The sequence below is a fragment of the Peromyscus californicus genome, unplaced genomic scaffold (assembly GCF_007827085.1).
Source record: "Peromyscus californicus insignis strain IS unplaced genomic scaffold, ASM782708v3 Scaffold_15__1_contigs__length_86483966, whole genome shotgun sequence".
Taxonomy (NCBI): domain Eukaryota; kingdom Metazoa; phylum Chordata; class Mammalia; order Rodentia; family Cricetidae; genus Peromyscus; species Peromyscus californicus.
Window position 1 is genome coordinate 562,021 of NW_026294447.1, and position 24,903 is coordinate 586,923.

The window sequence follows — 24,903 nt, forward strand, 5'->3', positions numbered from 1 at the left end:
ATTTGCTCAGGTTACTTCAGTAGGTATCAGAATAAATTTTAACTTTCATGACCTGTTCAAAATTAGCATAAAGAAATGGATTTCCAGAAAATATATTTGGAGAAAAATTGCCTAAGTATCCTAAGTATCCTGAAGTAAGTATCCTAAAATTTGCACATATCTGTTCATGCACAGAGGCCAGAGAAGGCTGTCAGAGCCCTTCTCTATTTCTGCCTGTCCTAGTCCCTGGAGACAGGATCTCTCACTGAAGTAGGGTGGAAGCCTACAAACTGCAGCAGTCCCCCTCTACACACACACACACACACACACACACACACACACACACACACACACACCACATATACACACATCACACACACCACACATACACACATCACACATACACAAACACATGCCACATACACCACACATACACACACACACCCATACCACACATACACACACATCACACACACCACACATACATACACACCACCCATACACACACATGTGTCACACACACCACACATACATACACACATACACACACCACACAAGCACCACACACACATACAACACACACATACACACACGCCACACACATCACAAAAATATCATAAACACATATACACCACACACACACCACACCCAAATACAGAGAACACACACACATCTGCCCTAGTCATTGCTCTTATTAATGGTTTAAAAACTATTTGCCTATAAAAGGAGACAACATTGCAGTCTTGGGTAGAATCTGGGAAATACAAATATTTTGAAACAGATAATTAGTAATCTAAAGATTTAGAAATAGCAAACTAAACATTTAAAATAGTTGAACTAAGTTTATTCCTAGTGACTAGATGATATTAGCTTAATAATGCATTCAGGAAGACAAAGAAAGAAATCTAAAACCCCCAAAATGAAATTAAGAAATCATTTTTTGCAAGTTTCCCCATGAGAAGCAGATGAGGACATTGTAACTTGCCTCCACCATGAGACTCCCCAGTTTGTCCATTTACCTCAACATGTTTGTGGGGTGTACACAATGTGTACTCATAGGATGGGTTATCGTTCTTTATAATTTGTTTTCCAGTTGTCCACATTTGAGTCCAAATATTTATAGAAATGATTCCAGCCATAAACTTTGGCTATTTTTAAGTCTCCAGCATTAAGACATAGTTAAAGGTAGAATTAAATTGTATTACACCTTCCAAAGGCTGAGACATGGGGTTATTTCAAAATAAAGTCATTATCCACTCCCCCCGTTCAAAAGGCTACTTTTGTCATAACTAAGTTATGCCCTGACACTCTATGCCGACCCTCAACATAGGTCCCAAATAAAGACCAGTTTCCCCTTCTGGCTACATTTTAGACAGATACGGCTTTATTCTTTTCTTTCTGGAAGCAACTGACTTTAAATAGGAAAAAATTGTTCGTCAGTGTTTTAGCTCCTTCTAAACTAAACAGAACCTAATGTTATTCTTTCATAAGATTTTTATCATCAGTCACAATCCAATAACAAACAATGGAGGTGCCACTTGGCCCAGGCAGGTGAAAGACACCTGTAGGCCAGGCTGAGTCTACACAGTCTAGGCTGGCTGAAGACACCCACAGGCCCATCTTGAGTGGCCTGAGCTGCTGCAAGGTGCCATGGTGACATCCAGGCCTGGGCTGCTGCTGAGGACCATGTGTGGGTCCATGGCCCTACACCAGCCAGGGTCTGAGTTGATGTCCATGACTCCTGTTACCACCAAGGACTGTGTGGATACCCAGATCTGGTCAGCCACCTGAGAGCATGTTGGTGTCTGAGGATCATGCTGCTGCTGGAACCATACTGATCTGTGTAGCCTGCGATGCCACTGGGGTCATGGTGATGGCCAGACCTAAGCTGCTGCTGAGAGCCATGTCTGGTCCTGCTGCCGCTGGGGTCTGTATTGATGCCCATTATCTGTGTTACCACAGGGGCCATAGGAACCATTTGTGTTGAAATCTAAGGGCTGTGTTAAGCCAGCCCCACCCTTCATTGGCCATGGGATAGCTGGCCCTGCCCTTTGCTGGACACTGCAGCAGGAAGTCTAGCCCTACTCCTCATGGGAGAGCTGGCCCCTGTACTAGGGAGAGATGGCCCCACCCCTCACCATGGGTGTGGGAGAACTGGCCCTGATGGCACAAGCATAGGAGAGCATGGGAGAGACTGAGGGGGGAAGTCCCAGTGTGCTATATAATTTCTTTACCATTTATTAACAAATAAAACCCATGCACAAATATTAAAGAATAAAAAGGGAACCTGATCCAAATCAGAAGCCACTGTTAATACCTGCAGTCACTCGCTCCCAGCTCGAAAGACCTGAGCACTCCTCTACTCCTTTTCTCTTGGTCTTGGCCATCCCCAAAGAAAACCCGGCCTCTTGGACCAAAATGCTGGCCTCTTGGACCAAAATGCTCCTCTCAATTGGCTAGCAGACCAATGACAGAATTCCCATAACACCAGTGGCTCAGGTACCACACAAGCCCACATCCTGGACCTTGGGTTGGCCCACCCTAAAATTTACACCATCTATGACCTGCTGGAGCATGTGAAGGGACTGGTCTTGTGGAACATAGTTATAGGATCTCCATGACTCAGGTGTTAGAATTCCTAGCCACTCCCCCAGCTACATGGCCATGCATGCGCTGTTCCACCTATTCCTTCTCTCTCTTTCTGCACGGTCATTCCATAGGCCTGTGCACACCCTTTCTGTTCCCTTCCCTTAATAGACTCTTAGAGTGGATTTTGTCGTGCCTCAAGGCTTCTCTCATATGGTAAACAGTGCCACTTAATAAATAACATCAGGGCCACAGCAGGATATTCAAGAGGAGTTTCAGTGAGGGTCCAGTGATGATGGTGTGCCAGAGGCCAGAGGCCTTGAACCAGACCAATGACTCATTTCAATAAACATTTGTAGGTGGGGATGACTGGACAAAAGGGTATACTGCACAATATACCACAGCTCCCAAGGGAACTAGAATGAGTGAAGAGGTGTTGGAAAGGTGAGAAAGACTGAGGATTGAGGTGGGTTTTGTTTTGTTTTTAATTAATCTGGGGGGAGTTCTCCTGGAGTGACATAGATATGGAGGGACTGGGTGGTAAGTAGGATTGGGGTGCATGATGTGAAATTCCTGAAGAATTAATAAAGAATTATAATACAAAAAAAAGAAGAAAATAAATAAACAATAGAAACTTGAAAGATTCTGTCAGACAACCAAGCACTAAATGATTGGCCTGACTACAGTCCCCCACTCCCACCCTGAACTCCTTAAACTACTTGGTTTAAGGAGTTTAGACAGAGCTTCAGACTGGAGGGTTTTAATTCTGATAGATCTAAAATAAACTCCATGCATTACAGTGTCTTCATCTGCTTCTCATGGGAAAATTTATTTGCAAAGAATGGTTTCTTAATTTTATTTTGGGGGTACTGCTAATCTGAAAATTGCAAGGAGAAAGACTAGAGCCATGATTGTCCAATTAAAGCAAGCTTTATTTAATGTTGTCTAGGAAGATGGACACTGGCCAGGTCCATACCCAGGGCTCCCAGAGAATAGCACTAAGTTATGTTAGTCAGGTGTTCATACAGGCAGAATCCACAAGGTTATGGTACTTCCTTCTGTGGTCCAATCAGGGGCAAGCATATGTCCTAATGTACTTCCTTATTGAGAGCTGTTGGTAGCAAAATCATATGGCAGTATACAGCAGGTGACAACTAGTGTTCAAAAGATCAACCCACCAGAGTCAAAGATTCTGATGGAGGATTAAACCAAAATGCATGGCATTTTGGAATTATTGCCTTTGTAATGAATTGGCTGTTTCTTGTTGTGGATTTCTTGTGTAATTACACTATGATATCTCCCCATTACCATGCATTTTAATGTAATATGTATATGTAATCTCATGATTACACCTCAATCTTATGGGCACATATATGTGTGGGTGGTGAGGAACATGACTTTTCATTTAGCTGTATAATTTTGATAAATAGAAAATATACTAGGATATGCTTCATAGACAGATCCATTGTCCCAGGAGACTGTAGACACTTAAACCTGCTTTGTTCCTTTTGCTCAGGAACAAATAATAATAATTTCTCCTCAGTTTAACACAAACTGCACACATTTAGCTCACTTTCACCTCAGAGAAAGTTCGAACTAGACTAAAGGCCTTTGTATATAGGTCATAAGTTTAAAACTTTATAGTTATGCACAAGGTCAGAATCCCAGGTGTCTCACCAAGGCTGTTAACACAAAACACTAAGAAAATCCTGCCAATTCTTCACTTGCCAAGTCTGCTGATAAAAAGCTATGTCCCAGAGTCTGTCACACTGGGCACTGTGCACCCTCCCTCTGGTCCTGAGACCTTGGAACCTTGTGTTACCATGGTAATGGCTCTGCTCCTTATCGTCTATTCTAGGAATGTGCTATGACCTTGAGGGTTTTGAAACTTTTCTCAGGATCACAAGGAGTCTCCTGTTAGAAATGTAAGGTTAGTCAGGCAAGAGACGAGCTAAGAATGAGAGCTGAAAAGAAGCTGTAGATTTAGAGATACTTGCTTAGAACAATAAAGAGATGGACTGAAAGAACATGGTATACGTAGATTCTTTTCCTTATCCCTCAGATTAGATCCTTAGCTGGTTGTAGAGTCTTCTTCGAACTTTGGCAAAAAGTCCTTGAGGCTGGATCCTTAAAGGCCTTCTTTACTTCCTGCTTACATACCTCCCATCTACATTTGATTAAGCACATCCTGTGCAGCTGGGGCAACCAACCTTGTTTACTGAGGTGAAAACATGTGACTTGTTATCTTACATAAACAACAGCCTCCAACATTCCAAGAAATTGTGAAGTTATCAGTCCTTGGGCAAGTGGGGCTTACAGGTTAACTTTAGCACTTAGAGATACCAGATTTCTTTCTTTGACCCTCCCTGCAATGCATTATCAAGTTCATATTATCTAGTCATAGGAAATAAACTTTATTCAAGTACTTCAAACATTTAATTTACTATTTCCAAGAAGGCACTTTCGTCAGATTAAGACTGTCATTTTTTTTATGTTGCTACATTCCCTAAAAGCAGAACCCTTTAGAAGCACAGTACCCTGGAAGACCAAGAGCTCTTGGGGGTGACCTAATGTCTAGCAACACAGTGGTCCTCCATCCCCAAGTCACAAACGCTACTTTTCTTACCCACCGGACAACCCACTAGTGAGACGGGCCACACAGCATCCCTGCCTAACAGGAAGTCCTTTCCTCCATTCATTCAAAGATGACCTCTCATAGCTTTACTTGGCTTTTACTTGGCTCTTTTAGTGTCATTGTGTCTTTTAGTGTCCATGTGGCATCTCTTCCTTGACTTACTGATATTTTTTTAAGTTGATACTTTTGCTGATTCTACGCTGCAAGTAAGTATTTATCCCACTTTGAGAATTTCTTGATGTACACTTTGGCCTCATCAACAGAATTATAAAAAGAAAACAAGAGTTTGGCTATGTCTTACTCTTTCTCTCATGTAGATGCTTCAAAAAAATAAAAGATAATGATAGTTTCTCCTTTGATGTGTTTTTCTATGATGTGAAGAACAAACATCTTTTTTTAGTGTGTTTCAGAGCTTGAACATATCCTCCCTTCCTTCCTCATGTCCCTGTTGGGAGAAAACAAGTATCTGTGATGCCCACTCCCATCTTTTGGTCTTATTTTTACCTTTAGAGTCTTCTTTACTTTTCCCTTTTATTGAAAATAGATTTTTTTTCACACAGTATATTCTGATAATGGTTTTCCCTCCCTCTACTCCTCTCCTCCAGTTCATTCCCACTTCCCCTCCCATCCATATTCACCCCCTTTGGAAAATAAGCAGGCTTCTAAGGGATAATAATTAAATATAATAAAACAAAAACAAATAAATTAGAATAGAACAAAACAAACAGAAGGAAAAAAGCCCAAGCACAGCACAAGAAACAGATACAGTTGCAGAGACCCACTAGTTTGCACACTCAGGAATCCCATAAAATCACACAACCAGAAACCATAATATACATGCAAAGGACCTGTAGGGTAAAAAAAGAAAAAGCATAAAAATAAAAATAAAAATTTGTAAAGAGCTCTGGGGAGCTTCCAAAGATGCCATTGAGTTCATTTTTGGTTTACCATCTACGACTGGGCATGTGGCCTACCCTTAAGAGTATTATTCTGTTTCCCCAGAAAGACTCTTTAGGGGAAAACTAAAATTTTATTTGCATGTGGTTATCAATTGGAGATAGATTCTGGATTAGAGTTGGAAACATGTGTCCACTTCTTTTGCATCTAGAACCCCAACTGATGGAGACCCCTACAGGCCCTGTGCATGATTCTCAGTCTCTATGAGTTGATACCTGTATTAGTCCTGCTGTGTTTAGAAGGTCTTGTTTCTTTGATATCCTCTATCTCCTCTGGCTCTTCCACTCTTTCCACCTCCTCTTCTAAAAGGTTCTCTGAGCCCTTGAGGGGATTTGATGAGACATCTCTTTTAGGTATGAGTGTTCTGAGGTTTCTCACTCTCTGCATATTGTCTGATAATATTGTCTAATTATGGGTCTCTATATTTGTTCCTATCTACTGTAGGAGAAAGCTTCTCTGAAGATGACTGAGCAAGGTTCTGATCTATCAGAATAGAGGAATGTCATTAAGAGTAATTTTATTGCTACATTCCTTTAGCAGAACACTGAAATTTGGTTTTCCCCTAGGTCCCTGGGCTATCTAATCTCAAATTACTGGTCACCCCAGCAGTGTTGGGCATGGGTTCTTCTCATGGAGTGGGACTTAAATAAAATAAGATATTAATTGGTAACTCATACAAGCCTTGTGCCATTGTCCTAGCATATCTTCCAGACAGAAAACTATTGTAGAATAAAGAGTTTCTAGCTGGGTTACTGTTTACATTTCTTCTTTGGTACCATCTGCAGAGTACCTTCTGGTACCATAAGCACTAACTAGCCCATGGGAGTGAAGTCTCTAGGCAGGTGCCAGCTCAACTTCTCCATATTCAATGAGTTGTGTAGATGTTATCTTCAGCAATAGGGTCTTGCCATCAGTTTGTGGACAGCAACCTACAGCCTTGGCAACAGCCTGGGTTATTTGGAGGTTCCCATGGGACCAACCTCTTTGGCCAATAACTTAATTAGCTATAACCCATTCCCAGTACTGGAAACTTCATTTGGAGATCAGAAATGTCTGTTACCAGACCAGAGCTGGGGCTCTGTTGCCCTTATTATTTGACAATCTCATTTATATAGCCTTTGTATATGTATATATTTTGGGGAGTTTCTACTTTACTAGGTTTTCACACTGCCACTCAAATGGCCCTTGATTTTAGCTTTCTGTCTCTGGATTCCCTCCCTTGTCTCCTTCTTCCCTTCCCTTTCCTGCTTGATCCTTCAGTTCCAGTCCCCACCCCATCACTATATAACTATCTATTATATTTCCCCTTCCTAAGGAGATCTATCCCTCCCCCATGGTCCTTCACTCTACATCTAAACTCTTTCATTCTATAGAATGTAGCTTGCTCATCATTGACTTGGCAGTTAATATCCACATATTTGGATATCCAAAAATACATATGTTATTTGTCTTTCTGGGTGTGGGTTACCTCACTCAGGATGATTTTTTTGAAGCTCCAATGCATTTACCTGCAAATTTTATGATTTCATTTTTAACAGCTAAGTAATATTCCATTATGTAAATGCATTACATTATCTTTATCCATTCATCTCTTGAGGAACATCTAGGTTGTTTCCAATTTCTAGCTATTATGAACAAAACAGCAATGAATATGACTGAACAAGTGTCTGTGGTAGGATGAAGTGTCCTTTGGATATATGTCCAAGAGTGATATAGCTGAATATATCCATGGGTTGGTCCCATGGGAACCTCCAAATAACCCAGCTGATTTTTCTGAAGAACTGATTTCCATAGTAGCTATACAAGTTTGCACTCCCTCCAGTGATGAATGAGTGGTTCTCTTACTCCACATCCTCAACAACGTAAGCTGTAATTTGTTTTATTGATCTTGGGCACTATGATGAGTACAAGATGGGAATTTCAAAGTAGTTTGGATTTGCATTTCTCTGATAGCTAAGGATGTTGAACATTTAAGTGTTTCTTGGCCATTTGAGTTTCCTCTTTTGAGAATTCTCTGTTTAAAACTGTCCCCCATTTTAAAACTAGTTTCTTTGTTTTCTTGACATCCAGGTTTTTGTTTTGTTTTATTGTTGAGTTCTTTATGTATTTTGGATATTAGCCCTTTATTTTGTGTGTGTAGTTGGTTTTAAAAAACCTATTTTCCTATTCTGTAGGTTGTTTTGTCAAAATGACAGTGTCCTTTGCTGTGGAGAATCTTTTCAGTTTCATGAGATCCCATTTATTAACGGTTGGTCTTAGTGCCTGTGCCAAACGTGTTCTGCTTGGAAAGTTTTTTCCTGTTCCAGTATCAGGTTCAGTGTATCCAGTTTTATGTTGAGGTCTTTGATCTACTTGGACTTGAGTTTTATACAGGGTGATAAATATGGATCTATTTGCATTCTTTACATGCAGTCATCCAGTTTGACCAGCACCATTTGTTGAAGATGCTATCTTTTTTCCAGTGTGTATTTCTGGCTTCTTTATCAAAAATCAGGTCTCCATAGGTGTATGGATTTATGTCTGAGTCTTCAATTCGATTCCATTAATCAATGTGTCTTTTTTGTGTCAATATTATGCTATTTTTATTATTATAGCATTGAGTACAATTTGAAGTCAGGGATGGTGATACCTCTGGGATTGTTTTAGCTATCCTGAGTATTTTGTATTTCCATATAAAGCTGAAAGTTACCCTTTCAAGATCTGTGAAGAATTATGCTGGAAATTTGATGGGGATTGCATTGAATATGTAGATTGCTTTTGGTAGAATGGCCATTTTTACTATGTTAATCCTACCAATCCATGAGCATGGGAGATCTTTCCGTCTTCTGAAGTCTTTTTCAATTCCTTTCTTCAATGTCTTAAAGTTTTTTTATACAAGTTTTTCACTTGCTTGGTTAGAGTTGCCCCAAGATATTTTAAAATTTTTTGAAGCTATTGTGAAGGGTATTGTTTCCCAGATTTTTTTCTTGGTCTGTTATTTTTATATAGGAGGACTACTGATTTTTTTAGTTACTCTTGTATCCATCTACTTTGCTGAAAGTGTTTATCAGTTGTAATAGTTTCTTGGTGGAATTTTTAGGTACACCTACATATACTATCTTTGTCATCTGCAAATAAAGATACTTTTACTTCTTCCCTTCCATTGTGTATCCCGTTGACCTCCTTCAGATCTTTTGTCTAACTAAAACTGCAAGTACTATATTGTACTATATAGGTATGGAAAGAGTAGAAAATCTTACCTCATTCCTGATTTCAATGGAATTGCTTTGAGTTTCTCTTCATTTAAGTTGATGTATGGCTATGGACTTGTTTAAAACTGCCTTCATTGTGTTGAGGTATGTCCCTGTACCCCAATCTCTCCAAGATTTTTATCATGAAGGAGTGTTGAATTTTGTCAAAGGCTTTTTCTTCATCTAATGAGATGATCATGTGTTTTTATCTTTCAGTTTGTTTATATGGAGGATTACATTTATCAGTTTACATATGTTGAACCATCCCTGCATCTCTGGAATGAAATCTACTTGGTCATGGTAGATGATGTTTTTGATACATTTTTGTGTTTGGTTTGCAAATACTTTATTGAGAATTTGTGCATCTATGTTCATAAGGGAAACTGGTTGTAATTCACTTTCTTTGTCTTTATGTTGTTTAAGGTATCATGGTAACTGTGGTCTCAAAAAATATATTGGACAATGTGCCTTCTGTTTCTACTTTATGGAATAATTTGAGGAGTATTTTCATTAATTCTTTGAAGGCCTGCACTAAAACCATCTGTCCCTGGACTTTTTTTGATTGGGAGACTTTTAATGACTGTTTCTATTTCTCTAGAAGTTACAGGTCTGTTTAAATTACTTATCTGATCTTGATTTAACTTAGTTTGTAGTATTTTCCATTTCTTCTTCAATTTGGTTGAGTACAACTTTTTAAAATGGATTCTTAGGATTCTCTGGATTTCCTTGGTGCCCGGTGTTGTGTCACTTTTTCACATTTACTTTGTTGCTTTGCCTCTTCTCTCTCTGCCTTTTAGTTCATTTGGCTAAGGATTTATCCATCTTACTGATTTTTCTCTAAGAGCTAACTTTTGTTTCAATGATTCTTTGTATTGTTTTCAATTGTTTGTTTCTATGTTATTGATTCCAGCCCTGAGTTTGATTGTTTCCTGCCATCTGCTCCTTTTGGATGTGTTTCTTCTTTTGTTTTAGAGATTTCAGGTGTGCTATTAAGTTACTAGTATGAGATCTTTCCATTTTTTGACATTATATTTTATTTAAATTTTTTTCATTTTGCATACCAACCACAGTTCCCCCTCCCTCCCTTTCTCCCATTCCCCTACCACCACCCCCATCTCAGCCCCCATCCACTCCTCATAGGGAGTAAGTCCTCCCTTAGATAGTCAACACTGGTTGGCATACCAAGTTGGGGCAGGACTAAGCCCCTCCCTGACCCTGGATCAAGGCTGAGCAAAGCATCCCACCATAAGGAATGGGCTCTAAAATGGGTTCAGGTACCCAGAATAAGTCCTAGTCCCTCTGCCAGAGGCAAACAGATCAAGCCACACAACTGTCACCCACATTCAGAGGGCCTAGTTCAGTCCCATGGAGGCTCCCCAGCTGTCAGTCCAGAGTCTGTAAGCTACTACCAGCTTGGATCAGCTATCTCTGTGGTTCTCCCCATCATGATCTTGACCCTGCCACCTTTGCTCCTATAATCCCTCCTCCCCCTCTTCAACTGAACTCCAGGAGCTTGGTCAAGTGCTTGGCTATAGTTCTCTCTGAGGTCTCTCCATTTTTTGTTTAGTGTAGGCACTTTGTGTTATGAACTTGCCTCTTAGAACCACCCTCATTGTATCCATAAGTTTGGGTATGTTGTGTTTTCATTTTCATCAAAGAGTAGAAAGTTTTTCATTTCTTTTTCAATTTCTGTCAGTAAATTCTGTCAGAAATTTCTCAGTTTATCATTCAGTAATGCATTATTCAGTTACCATAAATTTGTAAACTTTCTGTTGCTTCTATTATTGTTGATATCCAGCTTAATCCATGGTGGTCAGATAGAATACAGGGTATTATTTCAATTTTTTTTGTACCTGTTGAGACTTGCTTTGTGTCTCAGTATGAGATAAATTTCAGAAAAATTTCTATGAACTGCTGAGAAGAAAGTTATTCTTTTGTGTTTGGGTAAAATGTCCTGTAAATGTCTGTTAGATCCAGCCAGGTGGTGGTGGTGCACACCTTTAATCCCAGCACTTGGGAGGCAAAGCCAGGTGGATCTCTGTGAGTTTGAGGTCAGCCTGGTCTACAGAAAGAGATCCATAACAGGCACCAAAACTACACAGAGAAACCCTATCTCAAAAAACCAAAAATATACATGTGTTAGATCCATTTGGTTTATGGTATCAGTTAGTACCAGCATTTCTCTGTTTAGGTTTTGTCTGAATGACCTGTCTATTTGGCAAGGGTTGGGTATTGGAGTTACCCAACTCTCGGTGCATGAGAATCAATACGTGTTTTATGATGTAGTAGTGTTTCTTTTATGAATTTGGGTATCCTTGTGTCTAGCACATAAATGTTAAGAATTGCAGTGTCCTCTTGGTGGGTTTTTCCTTTGATGAGTATATAGTGTCCTTCCTTATCTCGTCTGATTAGTTTTGGTTTGAAGTCTATTTTGTTGGATATTAGAATGGTTACACTAGTTTGCTTCATAGGTCCAATTACTTGGAATATCTTGTCCCAATCCTTTACCCTGGGGGTAATGTATATCCTCAACGTTGAAGTGTGTTTCTTGTATACAGCAGAAGGAGGGATTCTGTTTTCACGTCCATTCTGTTAGTCTGTGTCTTTTTATTGGGGAATCGAGGCCATTGATATTAAGAGAAACCAATGAACAGTGATTGTTGATTCCTGTCATTTTGTTATACGCTGTACCCCCCCTTTGGTTGTGCTGGTCTGATCAGGATTATTTATTCCTCTGTTTTTCGGCTATGGTTAACCTCCTTAGGTTGGACTCTTCCTTCTAGCCCTTCTGTAGAGCTGGATTTGTAGACAGATAATATTTTAACTTGGTTCTATCATAGAATATCTTATTTTCTCCATCTATGGAGATGAAGAGTTTTGCTGGATATAGTAGTCTGGACTGGCATCCATGATCTCTTATAGCCTGCAGCACATCTATCCAGGCCCTTCTGGCTTTTATAGTCTCCACTGAGACATCAGATGTTATTCTTTATCTATTACTTGATCTTTTTCCCTTGCAGTTTTTAATATTCTTTCTTTGCTCTGTACATTTGGTATCCTGATTATTTATTATGTGCCCTTTCTTCTGACCTAGTCTATTTGATGTTCTGTAATCTTCTTGTACCTTTATAGGCATCTCCTTCTAGGTTGGGAAATTTTTTCTATGATTTTGTTTCTGGGCCTTTGAGGTAGGTTTTTTCTTCCTCAACTCCTATTATTCTTAAGCTTGGTCTTTTCATCATGTCCTAGATTTCCATGTTTTGTATAAGGAGTTTCTTAGATTTAACATTTTCTTTGATTGGCATATACAATTCTTCTATCATTTCTTCAATGCCTGAGATTCTCTCTTCTATCTCTTGTATTCTATTCATTGGGGCTTGCCTCTGAGGTTCCTGTTAGGGTTCCCAAATTTTTCATTTCTAGATTTCTTTCTGCTTGAGTTTTCTTTATTGATTCTATTTCCACTTCCAGGTCTTGAACTGTTTTATTCATTTCCTCCCATTGTTTGTTTTTTCATAGATTTCTTTAATTGATTTATTCGTTTCCTCTTTAAGGACTTCTAACATATTCATAAAGGCTATTTTACAGTCCTTATCTTGTGCTTCGACTGTGTTGAATTTTTCAGGGCTTACTGTAGTAGGGGTGCTGAGTTCTAGTGGAGATATACCGTCCTGGCTGTTGTTGATAGTGATTTTATTCTGGCATCTAGGCACACGGGTTTGGGATGATTGTAATTCTAGGTACCAATATCTGGTCTTATCTTTGTGGGGTGGATTTTTGTTCATTGGTTTCTGCCGCCCTCTTGGTTCTTAGGAGAGTGTGGTGACTGTGTGTTGCCTGGTAAGGAATGCTTTTGGGATTCTGCCAGGTGTGTCCACTAGGGAATCAGGATAGAATGTGTTTCTAGGTATTGGAAGCTAATATTTAGAAATATGGATAGTCTTGGGGGGACATCCACAGGTGGAAGGAAAGTAGGGTGTTCTGCCAGAATCTGCCTAGTCCTTGGAAATAGGGGCAGAAAGTGAAGAGAGACCACAGCAGCTAGTCTGCTACAGAGCTGGGGATGAGACTTGAGGATTGGATTGGAGGAGAAGAGGGAGAGTGAAGATCTGAGGCTCACCTAACTTGCTTTGGTGGCCTACTTATTTCTCTGGCAGCCTTAGCAGACAGGTTTCCAGAGAATGCCTGCTGGAGTTAGGGGCTGGAACCAAAGGATGAGGAGGAGGAAGGCTAGAGGAGAGGACCTGCCGGAGGTGAGGGCAGTGAGGAAGGGGACGAGGCCAAAGCAGGTGGTCTCCTACAGCACTGACATGAAACTGAGGAACTGGATTTAGAAGAGAGGAGGAAGAGGTGAAGATCTACAGGCAGCCTACCAGTTTCCCTGACCTGAGTGGCCAGAGGGTTCAAGGACTGCTAGCTAGAGTCCTCTTTTTTTAAACTACTTTTCTCTGAATTAAAATTCATGTAACATAAAATTATCATTTAAGAATGAGCAGCCATTCACTGGTGAAGGTTGTGCAAGCAGCACCTCTACCAAGTTTGAAGACATTTTCATTGCTCCAAAAATAATCGATCTACTTTTAATATCCATCTCTCAAAATAACAATCTTCTGGGTGGGAAATGTAGCTCTGTTGGTAGAATATTGCCTAGGCAGCTCTATTGATCCCCAACACTAGCACTTGTGTAAACATGGCATGGTGGGACACATGGCTAGTTCTAGCACTTGGAAGGTAGAGGCAGGACAATTACATTCAAAGTCATCCTTAGCTATATAACAAAGTGAGATCATCCTGGGCTACATGAAATCATGTCTTAAAAAAACTAGCAACCTTTCTCTGGTCCTTGTATTCTTCTAAAAGTGTATGTATAGAATTAACCAGCATTTCCTAAGACCAGAAATTTGGTAGATATTTCTGGATATCTGTAAGCCATTAATCTAATTATTTAAATATACTTAATTATCTAATCAATTAAAGTGTATCTGGTGGGGTAAAACACTAGATTACATTCTAGGTTCCCCACAGTTGCTACTAACTAAAACAATGTATTTTTGTGTGCCTAGCTTATGAATGTGACCCTAATGGGACCTTTTCTGGTGACCTTTGTGTGAGCTACTCTGATCCTGCCACAAGGTTTGTGGCCATCCAGTGCCTGTGCAAAGAGAATGTGCAAGGAGCCAACTGTGACCAGTGCCAGCACAATCACTTCAGATTGAGTAGCTCTGGCCTCCTAGGTTACCAGGATAAGTCCCAGGAGGTCAATCAGGATGCAAGTTAAAGTTTAACCTTGCTGTCTCAGCCCTAACATTCCCTCATTATGAATTCAAAAGAGTCCTATCAACTTTGAGTCCAAAAAATAAAAAAATAAAAAATTACAGTATGTCCCACAAACTTTAGGAAGTCAGTGCATAGCTTTTCTCTGAAGCTTCCTGAAGTTATCATAGATGACCAGCAGATGGTGCTCACATTTCCCCCACCTGAGCAAACCAGAGAAATACCAAAAAATTTAATTGCAAATTGTGAAATCCATGGAAACATGACTTCTGTTAATGTAACAGAGTACAATGGAGCCTCCTTTTAGTTCTTACAGGGCAAATAAACACAATTAGATGATAAAAGAATGAAGAAAGTTTTGTTGTCTGTCACAGATATGAAAAATACCACAGTTACTCCAAAAGCAAAGTATGGAATCTGAGGAAGCTGTATATCCTCATATAGGAAAACACTTGGCAAGGGCCATTCCTGAGCAAGATCAGCTTAGAGTATACATTGCTGAGCATGCTCAGTTTAAGCTCCTAATTCAAGTACGGTGGCAGATGCATTCTGGGCATGCTTAGCCCACAGCCATTGAGTACATGTCTGAAAGATTGTTGTGACAGACAGAAACACTTCCAAGTATTCTCAGTTTCTTTTTTTTCAAGAAGGTTTAGCTGAAACAAAAGGAATGAACACTTTGAAGGTGTGTTAGTATAGGAGGCTGCCCATAGAGGCGCCTGCCTTGTCTAGCAGTTAATCCTAGAATTCGGTAAACAAGTTTATTATGTTACTTTATGCAGGATGATAAGATCTTGGGTGATTTTCAAGTGGTGATTCTTTATTTTTATCACATTTATTTACGCGTGTGTGCATATGCATACATGTGTGCACACAGGTGGACATCAGAGGATGACATGCCAGAGTCAATTCTCTCCTTTCATGATGTGGGCCTCAGGGATGAATCTCAAGTCATCAGCCTTGGTGACCATCACCCTTAAGCACTGAGACATCTCAACAAAGTCCTCTTTTTATCTTTTAATTACTTTACCCTTTTCTTCTCAAATCCTTCCTAATACTGATTCAGAGATCTTCTGTCAAGAAAGAAGTGGAACCAAGGGAGAAGAGAAAAGGCAATAGAGCTTCAGTATTTTTCTGGGACCAAACGCACAGATCCTTGGCTTTGGGACAGTAAATCTTTGTGTTCCTCAAGGCCTCACAAAGCTATAGAACCCTTGGGAATTGGGTAAGTGATTTCCTCTGAGTCATAGCATCATGCTCCATCTTTTTGTCCAGTGAATAAGCCTGAGTATCAACATTAGCATGCAACAGGCTAAGTTTTTATGTCATAGATTTTTTTTTGCAGGTTTAAAAAAAGTAAAGATCATGAAAGTTAGGTCCAATGATGCAATCAAGCCGGTTTCCACATACCAGGCTTCTTCCTTATCCACTGACCTAAATGGCGCTCTTACAGAACAAACTGAGCATTGGCATTATTTGGGGGAGAGGGGGTGTTCTTGCATGTGTGTGTGTGCATGTGTGTCTATGAGTGTGCGCATGTGTAAGTGTGTATGTGTATATGTGTGAACATGCATTGTGTGTTGTGTGTAATGGCTTCATTGATATAATTTACATACCGACAAATAGTACAAATCAATGGTTTGGGTTCTATCAAAAGCTGTGTGAACATAAACTCAATTTTAGAATACTTTCTTCACCTCAAATAAAAATCCCACTTCTGGATATGCACCTAAAGGAATTAAAAGGAGAGTTTGGAAGAATGTTTGTACCCCCTGCTCAAGTCAGCACTCTTCAAATAATAGCCAGGGGTTGGAAATAACCCAAGTGCCTACCAACAGATGTGTGGATATGCAAAATATTACAGATCACAACATGGATAAGCCTTAATAATATTATGCTAGATGAAATAAGCCAGACAAAAAAGACCAAAAATATGGGATTGCACTTACATGAGGCACCTAATTAGAGGCACCGTATTCACAGAGACAAAAAGGAAAAAGGACAGAGGCCAAGGGAAAATGAAAAGAGAACTACTGTTTACCAGATGCAGTTTTCAGTTTTGCAAGAAAGAAAGGTTTGATTTGTTGCACAATCGAGTGAATTAGTTTATACACTGTACTATGGTTAAGATGGTAAGTTTTGTTACATGTACAATACCAAAGAGAATAGAAAAAAGGTAAAAAGTCACCATCCTTTTAATTACCACCCCCCATCCTCCCACACTCCAAACCTTAGATAATCACTGATTTCCTTTCTGTCACTATGGATACACTTATTAGAGATACTTCAGATACAAAGAATCACGTGCTCAGTCTTGTTCCTGACTTTGTTGTTGTTGTTGTTGCTATTATTTTCAAGGTTCGACCCACTGTATCATTGCTACTTTTTTACCACAGAAGAATATTCTATTGTGTGACTATAACACATTTAACTTGCCCATTCATTATATGTTGGACATTTTAGTTGTTTCCTTGAACATGAAATTGTCTTGCAGTGAGAGGGTATACCTTGCTTTGTTATGGCTACTTCTCAGCCTTCCCAGCATAAGCATATCTAAGAAATGTCTGTGGGTAGAAGAGAATGAGAAGATGGAGGAAACGATAACAAAGAAATAGAGGGGGATGACAGATGCATCTGCCAGAGAGGGAGCTGTTGGTGATAAGCAGGCACTGGCAAAGGCCTGCCTGAGTCACTGGTCTGGCCCAAGCATAGGAGAGCCAAGCCAGTACTTCAGCTTACAAACTCTCCTATGCTAACTTGGCTCTGCCTGAGTGCCATTGAGTAGAACCACATGGGAATTCTGAAGCATCTTGGCATGAGATTTTCTCTGTGAGGCTGAATGTGGTAATCACAAATCCAGACAAACAGTGGACTATGCAAGGGCAAGCTGCCTCATTCTTGAACTGTGCATTTCACTCAGTGTGAGCTATGAACAACATTTATGAGAGTGGGGATATTAAAACTGACCATAAATGTCTATGTTGTGCTTTCAGTTTACAACCATCACCCCCTTGGGAGGCTGACACTACTACCCACTTGTGACATGAAAACAGGCCAATGTTCTTGCCACACCCATGCCACCAGGCCACGCTTTGAAGAGTGTATTGTGCTTATTTTCCAGTAATTACCTTTTCATGGTGATATGTGGCTCTCTGTGGCCATTGCCTAAAAGAGACTTGGAATTGTGCTCTTGTTCTAGTGTTCAGTGCCCTTGTAGAATGAGTCCTCACACCAGAAACACTGGCAAACTCCAGGCTGAACGACGACCCAGACTAATAGTATCTGCCCCCGAGTGTGACTACCTGAGGTTGATCCCCAGAATCCACATGGTGGAAAAAGAGTCAACTCTGGAAAGTTATCCCCGACCTCTACATATGCACTTTTTGCAAGAAACACAGAACACACACACACACACACACACACACACACACACACACACACACACAAGAAAGAGAAAGAGAAATTGGCAATCACAGAACATCATCCTCCACCCTCCAGCTCCCCTCTTCTCACCTACCCTAAGAACTGGTGGTTTAACTTACCAGCACACCCAGCTGAAGTGTCAGTGAGATTATGTATTGCTGTCTTGAGGATAGCAGGCAGTAGAATAAAAAGCATTTATCCCCCCCAATACACACACACACACACACACACACACATTTTGACTCATAGACTGTGAAACCTTTCTTTTATCTCATGCATATAATTTATACTACCCTCCTACCTCTCTGACTAAAAAATATTCTAGATGATCTCAATGAAAACAGTAACAACATGGACTTGATGTATTTCATATTGCTGTGGGAAATGAACTCTTGAATGTTTATGGACACCACTAACCATATGAACATATATATTCTAAAATTAGTAAAATTAAACATTTTCATTTTATAAGAAATGTATCATGCTTCACATCTGGGGTCCATGTTGCCACCAAAGGCTACACAGATGACCATGGTCTTGGCTGCCACCTGTGGCCATGTTTGTGTCTGAGGGCTGTGCTGCCTCAGAGGCCATCCCAATCTGAGTGGCCTGCATGGTGACATCCAGGCCTGAGTTGCAGCTGAAGGCTATATCTGGGTCCATGGCCCTACTATAGCCAGGGTCTGTGTTGATGTCCATTGCTCCTGCTACCACCAAAGGGGGTCTGACCTGTGATCTGAGGCCATGTTGGTTTCTGAGAGCCATGCTCCTGCTGTGCCTTACTGATCTGAATGGCTGTGCTGCCACCTGGGGCCAGCTGCTGCCAAGGACCATGTCTGGGTCCGTGATCCTACTGCAGCCAAGTCTATGTTGATGTCTGTGGCCCATGTTGCCACCAAAGATCATATGGATGCATGAGGTCTGGGCTACCACCTGTGGTCATGTTTTTGTCCATGGACCATGCCACCACCGGGGCCATGCCAGTCTGAGTAGCCTGTACTCTCATGAAAGGCCATGACAACATCTGGGCCTGAGCTGCTGCTGAGGGCCATGTCTGGGTCTGTGGCCCTACACCAGCCAGGGTTTGATTTGATAACCATGATTCCTGTTACCACTTAGGGCCAGATGGATACCCAGGGTCTGGTCAGCCACCTGAGACCATGTTGGTATCTGAGGGCCATGCTGATGCTGGGGACATACTGATCTTAGTGGCTAGCACTGTCACTGGGGCCATGGTGATATCTGGGCCAGAGCTGCTGCCCAGGGCCATGTCTGGGTCTGTGGTCCTGTTGCAGCTTCAGTCTGTGTTGATCTCCATGGCCCATGTTACCACAGGGAGCCATAGGATACAGGTGTGTTGAAATCCAAGGACTGTGCTTAGCAAGCACCACCCTTCTGTGGACATGGGAGAGTTGATTCTGCCCCTCACTGGCTACTGCAACAGAAGAGCTGGTCCTACACTTGGGAGAGTTGTCTCCACCTCTCATCATTACATGGGGCATGGGAGAGCTGGCTCTGAAGGCCTGAGAATAGAAGAGCTAACTCTGCCCCTCACCTGATGGGGGTGGTCCCAATGGCCCACAAGGACCAAATCAGCTACCATCCAGACCTACATTCAGAGCTTTGAGTTGGCATACTTCAACATCTATGTCCTATGGGAGCATGTGAAGGGACTGGCCCTGTGGAACCATAGCTGCAGGTTCTCCATGACTTGAGACAACAGCAGGATATGGGAGAGGAGATTTGGTGAGGGTCCAGTATTGATGGCATGCCAGAAGCCAAAGGCCTTGAACCTGACCAACAATATATTACACAGTGAACATTTGCAAGTAAAGCTGAGTGAACAAAAAGGTGTAGTGCAAGACACACTGCAGTTCCCAATGCCACTAAGATGAATGAAGAGGTGTTGAGAGGCAAGAAAGACAAAGAAGCCAAGATGCTTTTTTCTGTTTGTTTGCTTTGTTTTGTTTTTAATTAATTTTTTAAATTTTTCTTTTGTGGGGGATGCTACAAGGGTGAGGAGTAGATATACAGTGATTGGGAAATAAGTTGGATTGGAGTACATGATGTGAAATATCCAACAAATCCATAAAAATTTATGCTTAAAAAGAAAGAAATGTATCTTGCAATTGAGAAGTTTAAACTCAACTCTTTGTTCTCAACTCTTGGCAGCTCATCATGACATTTTAGACAAAGAAAAACAAAAAGTTAACCTAATAAAAGAACAGTGACTTTGATGTGTCTAAAGAACTGTAACTGGTAAATAAAAAACATGTGCCTCTGAGGAAATAGCCAGGGTCTAAAATTAAATCACTTTACTGGAAACATATAGGGGGAGGAGATAAGAAAATAAATGTGAAAGACAAACTCAGTCAGGCAAGTCACGTGTTTTAGAAGTTTTACAAAGAAGTGGAAATGTATGTGAAGAAAGTTAAAAATGATATTCCCCATGTGACAGCATCACTGAAGACCCCAAATCAGAGCACTGTAGGAAAACTTCAAACTAAAGATGATGTATTAATGTGATGGTAGACCAGTTGGCTTGTGTGGGACACAGACTCAGTGATGTCATCAGAAGGACAACAACTAAGCAGAGGCCACTCTGGGGAAACTGTCCATCACAGATACCCCTAAGCTCCATGAGATAGCCCTCACCTATATCTAAGTGACAATACCCTGAACCACACTGGATGAGCAACATGAAAATGAAACCTGGCCCACAGGGACTTTCCTTAGCCACATCCGGAGTGAAGCAGTTCATTTCACTATTTTTTTCTTAAGCTAACATTTGGTTTGAGAAAAAATATCAAAAAGCTTCTGTCATGTTTTTCTGAACATTATGTCAATGCCTAATATTTAATATTTAATTATTGCTTGAGTAAAATGAGGCATAAAATTCACTGAGGTAACAAAAATACAGAAGGTTGAGAGCATTCCAAACAAGAGTCTCAGGTCTTAAATCTACATTTTATCTGAGCATGTTATGTTGAGATTTAAGTGTTTTTCTAAGCATACTATCAGAGTTGTTCTTTTCTAACCTCATCAGCTATTTATGTTGTCTAAAGGTCAAGATGTTGCAATGACAAAGTCTTGGGACACAGAGTTGATTCTGTTGACACAGTTCACATTTTACCAGAACTGCGGACTGATACACAATTGTTTCTGCTGGACTGGGGCATCCATAGAACACCACAAATGGTCCATAGAATACCTTAAAATCAGCTCAGTGATCTGCTACCCACCCCACATGTAAGTGTAATGTAAACCCTTAGAGATTGTAGCTGGAGTTTTCTCCAGTCCCACCTGGGTCCAAAGCCACTCAGACCAAAGTAAACACACAGAGACTTATATTACTTATAAACTGTTTAGCCATGGCAGGCTTCTTGCTATCTAGTTCTTATATCTTAAATTAACCCATTTCTATTAATCTATAGATTGATATGTGGCTTATGGCTTGCCAGTACTTCACATCTTACTTCTCATGGTGGCAGTGGCTGGCAGCGTCTCCTGACTCAGCATTCCACTTCCCAGAATTCTCCTCTTTGTTTATCCCACCTATACTATACTTCCTGCCTGGCTACTGGCCAATCAGTGTTTTATTTATCAATCAATCAGAGCAACACATTCACAGCATATAGAAAGACATCCCCAGCACTACTGTTTTGTTATATGTAATTTTACTATGTTAAAGTTAAAAACCTTCCTTTTGAAAAAAGAAAAGGGGAAGTGCTGGGGATATCTTTCTGTATGCTATGAATGTATTGCTCTGATTGTTTGATAAATAAAATGCTGATTGGCAAGAAGAATAGTATAGGAGGGATAAGCAGAAAGGAGAATTCTGGGAACAGGAAGGGTGAGTCAGGAGTCGCCAGCCAGACACAAAGGAAGCAAGATGTGAAGGCAGAACTGAGAAAAGGTATCAAGCCACGTGGCTAAACATAAATAAGAATTATGGGTTAGTTTAAATGTAAGAGCTAGTCAGTGGTATGCCTGAGCTAATGGCCAAGCAGTTTTAATTAATATAAACCTCTGTGTGTTTACTTGGGTCCAAGTGGCTACTGGACTCGTGGGTGAGAGAGATTTGTCCTGACCATGGGCCAGGTGGGACACAGGAAAACTTCAGCTATAAGAGATCATTATGGTAGTAAATACATAGGTTTTATTTTAAAAGTTGCAGGTAAATGGTATTAGAACTTCTCACAGAGATCCTAAAGGACCTAGCTTGAGTGAAGTCTGATGCTATGAGAGGAAATAATTTAATTTAATTCCCTTCATCCTCATTACTCAAATGCTGAAAATGGAAGAGATGTGTCCATGGAGACCTTTCTTTCCCAAGTCTGAGGACAAGGAAGTCTACTGTGAGGCCTTCTAGGGTGGTGGGCTATTTGATATGTGATGATGGCATTGTTGTGATTTTGATAGTATACCTTGGGGTGGTGCAGATCTTCACATCCAGATTCAGCTGAGCTTCTTTATCTAGGTTGAATACTTAAGCCTAGGGCATCACCTCCATGGATGTTCTCCCTGTGACTGATGGTGCTTATTTTAGTTATTAGCACATTCTTCTCTGATCTGCTCATTTTCAGATTTTATTCTATGATAGGAAAGGATGTTGAAAAACAATGACCTTGAGATAGTCACAATAGCCTAATTGATTTCTTTTGCCCCAGATGTTTCCAAGAATGAGATAAACAGTCCTGCCTGTGTGGCGCCCCCCAGTCTGGTCTTATGGATTCCTGAAAATCTGTGTGCTGTAGTCAAGAGATATCCTACTATCTCCTTTCCCTGGTTTTTAGAGTATTGGAGGGGAGAAGAGGCTAGGTTACTTGGATGTGAATTCACTTTTCAGGACAAGTCGTATTAGGCCTGTGGCCTACCAGTATCCTCACAGGACAAACTCTGGAGCATCCAGTCCAGCACCCCCCAATGCCTCCACTTCATCCTCAGTTCCTCCACATGCCCTCACATTAGATTCTCTCCTTTAGGTGCTTGCCTAAGGACGGGTAGTGTGAATGCAACCCACAATATCAAAGGTCATACCTGCATAGATAGAATCAGCCCCCAGTTTCTTCTTTGTCCCTTTGAATTTCTATCTCTATGAAGCAGAGGAAGCTATGCCCATCTAAGGACTCGCACCTTTGGTTTATATTTCCTGTCTTCTCCCCACAGACTTTATTTGATGGCATGTCAGTAAACACATATAGCCTAGAGCTCATGACTGAGGCACCTAGGACAGAATGCCTTTGTCTGTGGATTCAGATCAGAGCCATGCTTGTTTTATCATGCAACCACAGGTTATATACTTTTTGAGGTCTGAGCCTGTGTTTTATCTTTGTAACCAACTGTACCACAGCACTTGTCAAATAGAAGCAAATAAGAACTAATTGAGGCAAAAAAAAAAAAGCTACTTTTGCTCTTTCAATCACATACAATGAGTTTGTTGGATGTCTGAATCTCTGTCTCCACCATGATGGTACAAAGTACAAGGCAGTGTCTATTGCATTTACCAAGCTTGCGTTAGTGCATAGCATGGGGCCAGACACATAGTAGGGAGCTTATGGATTTCTGATAATAGATGAATAAAATATGTAAGATTCTCAACAGCATGACTCCCAACTAGGGAAAGAAAAATGTGACTCAGGGTGAAAGTCTTAAAGGAGAGTAAACACTTGAAAGCCAATTCTGAAGGTGGTATTTAGATAAACAAAGCAGGTCCCATTGTCCCACAATCTCTTGGAATGTGTCCTTTATCTAGTCAGTCACTGGGAAAACATGACGGAATTCCTCAGGAGGCTTCAGACTTGCTATTTTGATGACTAGAATTGAGGCAAGAGTAAAAGGCTTTCACTGTCCCTGGCACAAAATTAGGTGTTCAGGGTCCACATAAAACAACTACGTCTGCTTTCTTCAGAGTCTTTAATATTGCCTATTTATGATGGTGACTTGTAGCTTTTTAGAAAGGGGTGTTGCTATTTATGTTTAGGCAATAACTATAAAGAAAATAGTTCCCATATTTTAGATGAGAAAACACAAAACAGATATAACATAAAACACATGCACAAGTTAGCTACTTAACAATACTTTAGCATTTGCCATGTGATGGCTGCTGCAAATGATGAAATGAATTAATATCATGACTACTATGGATATCAAGCAGGGGTTGTGAGTAGAAGGCCAAAAGAATGCTGGTAATGATGGTTAGGGAATGCTATCGCTCAGAGAAAACTCAGGGTGAGATTAACATCAAGTATGTAAAGCACAACAGTGTGAACATTTCCTTCCTATACTGAGGGCAAGATCTTTAATTGCAATAGGCAAAAAATAAATTGGGTACCACTCAATTATTTGTTCATTCACTCAGCACATCTTTATGGTGTGTTTACTGCAGTTGATGTACTAGTAAAACTTCAATTTATTCAAAGTTCTATGCTTCCGTATATTATGACATTTAATAGACAACCTAAGTGTAATCATGCAGATGAAGAAAACATTCAAGAGGTAAGAACTATGGCCAAAGTCAGATAGACAGCAGGGCCTGTACAGACATCCAGGCACATCTGGCACCAGTGCTCTGGCTCTTAAGTCATAAAGATGCTTCCCAACATTGTGCATAGTGGGGAACCCCAGGACAGTATAGAAGGAGATTAGTTAGGGTCCTGGCCCCAAGAGTTCTTTTCTAGCTAGTACCTTAATATAGCTAGTTCAAGTTGGAGCGAGATGAGAGTGGGACCACAAAACAAGGCAGACAATATATGTATTAGGACTTCTGAGCCATATGGATCTGTTTTTATGAATGGACTACAAACCTAAGTAATATAA

At 40.5% G+C, this 24,903-nt stretch overlaps 1 protein-coding gene across 1 annotated transcript in view; it reads left to right on the plus strand.

The window, feature by feature from the left end:
• Positions 1-24,903, plus strand: part of Lamb4 (laminin subunit beta 4) — a 118,792-nt gene that overhangs the window by 17,081 nt on the left and 76,808 nt on the right. The window contains 4 exon segments of the mRNA XM_052738248.1: positions 13,201-13,255; positions 14,451-14,660; positions 17,655-17,767; positions 23,133-23,238. Of these exon segments, the coding sequence (XP_052594208.1) occupies positions 13,201-13,255; positions 14,451-14,660; positions 17,655-17,767; positions 23,133-23,238 (484 nt within the window).